At 35.5% G+C, this 9,053-nt stretch overlaps 1 protein-coding gene across 3 annotated transcripts; it reads left to right on the forward strand.

Moving 5' to 3' along the window:
* The first annotated feature begins 521 nt into the window (after positions 1 to 521).
* Positions 522 to 7,938, forward strand: LOC123553031 (uncharacterized). 3 transcript variants are annotated; one of them, XM_053541800.1, is made up of 8 exons: positions 522 to 785; positions 1,159 to 1,300; positions 2,554 to 2,666; positions 2,979 to 3,618; positions 3,900 to 4,104; positions 4,493 to 4,575; positions 5,777 to 5,893; positions 7,564 to 7,938. In XM_053541800.1, exons 1-8 carry the CDS (start codon positions 681 to 683, stop codon positions 7,758 to 7,760), a joined length of 1,602 nt encoding a protein of 533 aa, XP_053397775.1. In that variant the 5' UTR covers positions 522 to 680; the 3' UTR covers positions 7,761 to 7,938. The 3 variants fall into 3 exon arrangements, with proteins under 3 accessions (XP_053397775.1, XP_053397776.1, XP_053397774.1); XM_053541801.1 differs by having other exon boundaries at positions 525 to 785; positions 2,554 to 2,672; positions 4,502 to 4,575; XM_053541799.1 differs by having other exon boundaries at positions 527 to 785; positions 2,554 to 2,672.
* The last annotated feature ends 1,115 nt before the right edge of the window (positions 7,939 to 9,053 follow it).

Genomic DNA, 9,053 nt, shown 5'->3' on the forward strand with positions numbered 1-9,053 from the left:
AATGGATAGAGGATGAATAAGAACTGCTTGATCATTGATAATTCATCCGCATTGTTCATGAATGGGACTATTTTGTGTAGCACATGAACATCCTTTGGATGTGATTTGGAATCAAATAAAGATGCTACATGATTGTCAGAAATACACTTAACTTTAGTAGCGGGATAAACCCGCAATCAAAAACAAGTTGAGGTAATGAGTTCTCAAATTTGACCCAGCTGTACAACGTTTGAAACTGCTCTGCAAAATGGGCCACATTTGTGCACACGTAACGTAAAACGGTATTAAGGATAATATGATGCTGAAATAAAACAGGTGTGTTTCAAGCATTATTAGCTCATATGAATTTAATTTAAAACTTGCACCCTGTGTTGTAAAGCTATGTATACATACAGTACAACAGAAATGACAACGATGTCCTGTTTAATATTTTCATATGATTTCACGTGTGTACTGTATTTAGGTTTATCAGTTTCTCTATCGAGATTAACTGATCAAAACAAACATACAACCTGTACTAGAAAAGACGATGTACTAACACGTCAATTTGATATCGAGTACCTTTATCTTGAGTGTGAGACCTTGGGATATCTTATGGTTATAATTGCAATCATAAAGTATTAAAGATAAATTCAATATAAGTGCTATGTAGATAGATTTGTTATATAGTAAAAAAAGTAATGAAGCAACTACGGACGGTGATAGTGTTTGCTTGCTTAGGCATGGCCTGCTGTCATATTTGTCTCATAACTCCAAGACAGAGAGGAACAATGGATATATCGATGGTATGTGTTCTATAATACGAAATAAACGTTGTTGTAGGGAAATAAACGTTGTTGTAGGGAGGCACACTGGTAGTGCCGGACCCCGATCCATTCTAGGTTCGATCTTTAGTGGTGGGAATTGTGGCGTCTACAAAACATCAAAAGCGGAATTTGGGTGATCGGACCTGGTGTAATTCACTGAAAATTAAAAATGTTTTAAAGTTTAATTTTCTTGAAAAATTTGAACGAACATAGAGAATCTTTCTGGTATATTTATGGTAAGTTTTCGCGCATTTCAGTTTTGACTCCTAATGAGTAAGTGATTGGGATATTTATGACAACAGTGGTCATTAGGTTTTTCTTTTCTTTTGCAAATAAGCTGATATACTTACAGCCAGGAAGTCCAACTTGTACCAGACATGCGGAACCGTGTGGCGGACAAGACATCGAGACGCCAAAGGTCACGTATATGGCGGGAGAATCCGCATTCTTCAAATGGCAACAGAACCTGAATCATTACGAATCTGGTTATCCAGGTATTTTTACGTCCACACAATCAATCCTTTTTTTTTGTCGTTTTCATAATTCTCTGATACATATACCCTCTGTCGTTTTCACATTTCACTATTCCCCTACCATCTGTATTTCCCCTACCATCCGTCGTTTTAATAATTCTCTGTCACCCACACCCTCTGTCGATTTCAAAATTGTCTGGTACCAACAACATCTGTAGTTTCCATAATTCTCTGTTGTGTTGCCAGTACCATCTGTCGTCTCTGATACTCGTTACAGCTGTCGTTATAATAATTATCTGTTACCTATACTATCTGCCGTTATAATAATTCTCTGTTACCTATACTATCTGTCGTTATAATAATTCTCTGTTACAGGATCTATACAATCTGTCGTTATAATAATTCTCTGATACTCATTACAACTGTCGTTATAATAATTCTCTGTTAACTATACTATCTGTTGTTTTCATAATCCTCTGTTACCTATACTATCTGTCATTATAATAATTCTCTGTTACCTATACTATTTGTCTTCATAATAATTCTCTGATACTCATTACCACTGTCGTTATAATAATTCTCTGTTACCTATACTATCTGTTGTTTTCATAATCCTCTGTTACCTATACTATTTGTCGTTTTCATAAATCTCTGATACTCATACCATCTTTCGCTTTCATAATTCTCTTACACCCATTCATAATTCTCTATTGCCCCCACCATCTGACGTTTTCATAATGTATGGTATCTATATCATCTGTCGTTTTCATAATTAATTCTTTGGTATCCATACCATCGATCGTTTTTATAATTGTCTTGATACATTTCGTTTGTTTGAAGAAACCGATTACTAAAGTATATTATTTGCTGTTTGACTTCACGAGTTTGATATTTAATATAGAAATATAGAGGGTATTCAATTTTCGTATTCTGTAGCTGCAAACAAACTGCTTTAACAGTATTTCAATTATGTGGCGGGCAGTTAACCGGACCAGTGTTTCTGGACGCCATACCGTTTTTACTGTGATCTCTGTAAATAACAGAATCTTCCCCACATGAATCAAAGGTTCGGAGGTAAATGTCTTCAGTCACTCATTACAGAGAACATACATCTCGCTCGGGATTTGAACCTATGACTTTCTGATTGGAAGCATCGTGCTCTACCCATTAATTTAACCGTGCAGGCTGTGTTGCGGTCCGAGAGGTTACATCGATCAGATCAAGAATATCACATAATGTTTTCCTATGCAAAGATCTTCAAATTTCCCTTTCAGGCTATATGGACATCGGTATTGCCCGATCAGAAAATAGCACCGACTTTACAACACTGGCGGTTGTCACAGATAAATATGTCCACAGACAAGATTATCAACAAAACTTTACTGTAGTCGTAGTAAGTAAAATATTTTGGACACTTCACTTTTTATTCTGTCTTTAATCACAACAAGGCTAAGTCTGCACAGTTTTATGACTAAACATTAGTTTCTATTAGATTTCAACGCAAACATCGCTTGAGAGAATGATATGAAAAACATTATATCAAAGAGGTCAATTTACAAAGATATGAAGAAAAGGAAATGTCCGCTTTTGCTACCAAGTGTTGTTTTATACCGAAAAACACTTGCTAACATAGAAAACGTAATGTATAAATATAATTTACGACCAACCACTTCTTTTCACGTTTTAATTGCGATTCCAGAAAATACCAAGCATTATGTGTGATCACTGCGTTGTGCGCATGCGTTATAACGCCCACAAACCTGGCGAAACCACTTTTCTGCAATGTGCCGACATCAAAATATCTCTTGGCTCCAAGTCCCACGATGGTCTCAAGTTTTCTCAGAACCATGAAGAAAGCCGAGCTGACAAACAGAAACTGTGGCCATTAAATCGCGCACTGCGGTTACGGAAACTTCACCAGAAACTACAAAAAGATGATGACACAGAAAATGCTATGAAATTATACGGTATTGCATACAATCCATTTGAACCCCAGAGGAGTCACTATATATCGATTGACACTATGTCTGGCCAAACCGAAATGGTCAACTCCTTCAAATTTGGTATCGATGCTCCAGGTACAGGAAACAACACCAAAATGTTCTTATTGGATGAAGTGCTGTCAATAGATTACGGAAGAAACACAACCAACTTCTTAGTGCATGAGACCGGAAGCAGAGATGATGTTGCAAAGCGACTTTATGTTGTTGGGACATATAATGGAAGTCTAGTACAGTACACAGATTTATTCCAGTTCAGCGGAGGAGCTATCAATGGTCTGTCTTGGTACACGTACGGAACATCGGCGGCATTTAGAATACAACCGGCGGAGACAGCGAGTAAGTTGTTTGCATGTGCTTTTGCGTGTTTCTATTTCGACCAATAGACTTAACACTCATTGAAGCACATTTCTGTCCTGTCATTGTGTTTTACGTGTAAAACGGGTAATAAAAAGAACAGCCAATGGAACACAGTGGATTTTCGGAAAGAAACAAGTTGCTGATGTAATGCTAAGTTATTAAATAGTTTCAAAACAGCGGTTAACATCTGAAAGTATAGAGATCTTATCAGATTTCCCTAGTACTTACTAAACTGACTAATTATAAAATATGCATTTCAGATAATTGGTATTTCGAGGTTGGGATGCTGGTGGATGGAGGTTATAAAATGGCGGCTCGTATCCCCAAGCCAGAGGGTCTATATGTCAATTTCCAATGGTTCGAGACAGATGTGAACAATTATCACAGGACCTACACTTTGATGGGAAATGAGAATGCACCTGATGAGCTGAACGCAAGAATATATATCTTTGATATTTACGATAGGTATAATCCGATGTTTTGTCCCTTGCTTTTCTAGCACAAGTAAAGGTTATTACTATTGAAAGGCATCGAGCCCAATGGCATTACATTACATTTCTGTGTAAGCACCAGCTCAATATTAAATGATTTAGAAAAACATTTAAATGTTTATTTAATGGAAAAAAAGAAACGACTTGTGCATTATATATACCGCCGATGTGACTAAAAAGGGAATCAAAGACAATATACGATAATATTATACGTACACTATACGACTGTAATGTGCAAAAGTATGTTTTAAAGTTCAATACCTTCCTAACAGAAATAACAATTCAAACATTTCAAAATTATTGAAGTATTTCTATAAATAGTTAACTTTTAATATGACTTCACAATTTTCATTGTTTTATAGTATTTTCAGTAAGTTTGTCAAGTACACGGAACTAGATGTCTCCAAATATACATTTATGTCTATGCACTCATATCCCGGAAGTGGTAGGTACCGCACCCATTTAAAACCATACAACAAAATAGTTCTCTTCATTTGTGTACTACTTCCTCATCAGTAAAAATGGGGGGAAAACAATATTTATTTCAAGCTGGCTAGACAACAGGAAGTTTTCAGTATAGTTTTGATTATAACTTTTGATCACTTAACTTTTCCTCCCGGACATATTTTATGGTTTAACTGGGAATTTTTACATGGGATTTTAACATCACCACATAAAGAAAGAGTTAGTTTATATGAAAATCTAATTTTTATTATGCTACAAAAGATGTTCATTTTATTGACATATGCCTTTAAATCCGGAAAAGGGCTGCAAGCAGGAGTCACACTTCCTACATGATTCAAGTTTTTTAATGCGATACTATAGTCCTAGAACGTATCTATTTTGAGGTATTTGAAATAATGTCCGCTCCCGAAAATTGGACAATAACTATGCTTTTCGTTCATTCAATCTTTCTTCTACGAGTACGCTATATATGCAACTTTTGACAGAAATGAATTGTGAAGTGCTTCTTTATTTACATTTGTATATACGTGTACACTTAGATCATTTTGCTCTCATTCCTCGTTTTACAATTACATATAAATGAAACAGACGGCATGAAGATTTTATGAAAACAACTCGTTCATTCTATGATTTAGTAGTGTTCAAATATGTTCATTTACATATTTTTTCAATTTTTCCTTTTGTTAAAGGGGCCTCCGTGGCCGAGTGTTTAAGATCGCTGACTTGAAATTACTTGCCCCTCATTGATGTGGGTTCGAGCCTCACTCGGGACGTTGAATTCTTCATTTGGGGAGGCCATCCAGCTGGCTCACGGAAGGTCGATGGTTCTACCCAGGTGCCCACTCTTGATGAAATAATGCACAGAGGGGCACCTGGGGTCTTCCTCCACCATAAAAGCTGGAAAGTCGCCATTTGACCTATAATTGTGTCGGTGCGACGTTAAACCCAACAAAATGAATAAATAAATTCCTTTTGTTTAAGTTCGCCGCATACGTATTTTAGTCAGTTTGCAGCGTAACTAACGGCTTGAATAATATAAATCTTAAAGTTTTGTTGTAATTGATAAATCGCTTTAACGTATTACACGGGTTTCCCTCGCTTTTATTATTGAAAGTTATGTTTTGCTTACTGTGTTGTATTCATAAAAACATGTTCATAGTTATCACTTTTATTATTTCTAGACGAATTATACGCATTTTCTCCTGGTCTATGGTTTGATGATCCGCATGCTTGGTATCTAGTCGCCATTAATCCAATGTCAGGAGAGGTTACGAAGAAATGTGACATTGCCCCACCTGGTAAAGTGCAAATAAATACGTTTTTTTTTTTCAGCATCATATTAATACATCAGCATATAACTAGCGTATTAGGAAAAAAGTCAAACGATATATGTTTACACTAAGCAAAATAAGTAACCGGTCTGTGCATTTTATCATTCACTTCAAAAGAGTTCTAAGATATCAGAAAATTTTCACTGAATTTTGTAACATCTGAAAAATGGACTGCACCAAAATAGCACACACAATATTGATATAATCACACATTTCTGGCATTTGTATGGAACAAATAGATGTATCCAAGCAAAGTCGATGAACGTAGACATTACCAAATCCAAGTGATTCAAATTCAAAGTTGAAAAGCCGACAGGGCAGATGCTTCAAGTGGCGCTTTTCGTAGTTCTCAGAATGTATTTTTATCCATTGAAAATTTAGACTATACTACATGCTAAGACAGATCAGTGGAACAGACTATTGAAAATTTCAACAGCTGTAATTGTTTCGATTAAAAACTAAAACAACCATTCAATAACTAATAAGCAAAAAAAAAAAAAAAAAAAAAAATACGCTGATAGAGAAATTTTCATTTTAACAAGAATTCTTCTTTACTGTGCAACGACTAGTTCAAACATTTGTATAAAAGGGAGGTAATTTCAAAATTTTAGATTTCAAAATGCTCCGGTTAACTGTATTACATTGTAATACATGTTACGCTTTTTCCACTACAATAACTGATTCTCAGTTCAAATAACCGGAAAATGTAACATTATGCAAATAACCGGAAAATGTAATATTATGCAAATAACCGGAAAATGTAACATTATGCAAATAATCGGAAAATGTAACATTATGCAATAAGCATTAGTAATAAATTTTGCTTTTACAGACTATTTTACAATTGTGAAACAATGAGTGATTAATGGTCTTAGACCACATGTGATCATTTTGCAGTCTCCACCAAAAATTAAAATTAGGAATGAATTATCATCCTCTGAAAGATATATTTTCGATTTGAAAATATGGCCGGTTAGAAATTTTGTTGAGTGTAGTACTGAACACAATCTGACTTAAGTACTTGATCTTCTAAACGAAGATCTGAGAACGACCCATTCACATTCGTCTTCAGTATATTTTGGATTTCCAGTATTGCTATTTTTATTTTATCCAGTCAGACGACTTGTTCGAATGTCAAAGAGTAAGAAAAATATCCAGTCATTCCAGGGCTCGAACCCGGGACCCCCCGCTTACTAAGCAAGTGGCCTACCGACTGAGCTAACCGGCTATCTGATACATTACGACATAAGAATTGTAAATATGAAAAGTCAAGACTACAGGTAGATTTGCAAGATGTTGTAAGTTAGGCTCTGATTGGCTAGCGAAAGGGTCGTCAGAACGAGGCAATGAATAGGTCGTTCTCAGATCCTATGCGTAGCGTAATAGGAGATGTACTTTAATCAGATTGGTACTGAACATATTTTCGTGGTTATATACGACCTTCAAGTATATTATTAAAACAATATCTATGAAAACAATCTATGTGAATATATACATATATATTTAAAATTTCTCACAACGGAATGTTTAATATCACTCAGATGCTTAGCGTAAGGTGCGATGTCATTAGATAGCTTCGTGTTAACTTTATATTGACTTGCCCCGTTTAATGATTATTATTTTGTTTTGTCTTTCAGGAATATTTCAACGATACTATGGAGGCACGGTTAACCAGGGATCCACAAACCATGGTGGATATCTGTACCACGTGCTACGTGTAGACGGCAGTGATGCAGACCTTATTGTGAAAATTCATCCTGGAACTTGTCAGATGACATTCTCAGAACCCACAAATCTAAGGCACATACACTCTCTTCAGATGCCAGCCATGTAAAAACAGGACAGAAATTGTGTAATTGGCTAATAAATAAACTTTTTTTTCGAGCTGTACCATGTGGCATTATCTTATGTCTGGAAATAGTTTATGAATATTTTTCATATTGTACGCACAGTTTCTTTCCATCGTGCTTTATACAAACTGTTTTCTGATTAAAACACTTCTTTTATCTGCAGTTACGTCGTCGTCTATGCTTTCATTGCCTGCTAGTTAGTTACTGCGATAATTACTGGAAAGTCGTCGATCAAGCATCTTTGGAATTAACAGAACAGAACATAAGTTTTTATTTCTAGGAATTGAACCGAAATTCCTTTTCCAATCACACAAATAATAATAATATACATCCAGATCAGATAACAATTGCATAACTAAATACATTTACATCACAACAAATAAATAAATTCTGAGAGTGAAAAACCATACTGACAATGTATTAAACAGCTCTCTTAACACGCGCTCTTTTACGCCCGTGAAAACTGACATATTATGTGATCACCAGAGGAGGTGGGCAAGGAGGGGGGAGGGGACAGGGGCCGGCAGTGTCCACTAAATTGTCCGCTCTCTATCTTAAGCAGTTCTTATCCAGAATTCACCAAACTTTGTCATAATGTTTATGGGCATAACATCTCTGGTAAGTTCGGTAACCAGCCGGATAATCCCAATCACTATTGTGTTATGGCCTTTGAAATACTTAACATTGGGACAATTGACAGTGTCCAGTTAAAATAACTTCAGCAGTTCTTATCACTAATCAGAATATTTATAGGCAGATTATCTCGGAGAAGTGCGATAACCAGCCAGGTAGACATTGTTGCTCTGAGTTATGACCCTTGAATTAGTCAGAATTTAGAAAACTAACAACTATTCCGGTAAGTTAATTATAACATTTAAAAGTCGACAGAAATTTGTTGTGACGACCGTACATTATGACAGAGTTAAGTTTAATGAGTTTTTGACTGCCGGAAGAAAATGCGAATAAAAATATACCACATATGAATCACAGGCTATCTTTAGCGTACATTTTTTCTCTGTGTAACGTAATTTGACACTTTAAACTAACTTAGAAATTGCAAGATGACTACTTCAGCTTCTTATTTTAAGTGGATTTTGTAGGGCCGAATTACTTCAGACCATATTGTTAACGGGATTTTTTATAAAATGTTTATGACACTAGATTGAAATGTTTGTAAAATGTTTGTACGGAAAGAATCAACATAAGTTGATAATTTTTTCCTTCCTCGTATGTTTGTTCCGTTTGACATACATATGCAATGCATCATGCTTGAACAC

The sequence above is a fragment of the Mercenaria mercenaria genome, chromosome 4 (genome assembly GCF_021730395.1).
Source record: "Mercenaria mercenaria strain notata chromosome 4, MADL_Memer_1, whole genome shotgun sequence".
Classification (NCBI taxonomy): Eukaryota; Metazoa; Mollusca; class Bivalvia; order Venerida; family Veneridae; genus Mercenaria; species Mercenaria mercenaria.

Excerpts from the sequence above, each read along its gene's own strand:
- LOC123553031 (XM_053541799.1), top strand. The coding sequence starts at position 681 with ATGAAGCAACTACGGACGGTGATAGTGTTTGCTTGCTTAGGCATGGCC. Across the intron at positions 1,301-2,553 it reads TTACGAATCTGGTTATCCAG|GCTATATGGACATCGGTATT; the intron begins GTATTTTTACGT and ends TTTCCCTTTCAG. Across the intron at positions 4,105-4,492 it reads ATCTTTGATATTTACGATAG|TATTTTCAGTAAGTTTGTCA; the intron begins GTATAATCCGAT and ends ATTGTTTTATAG.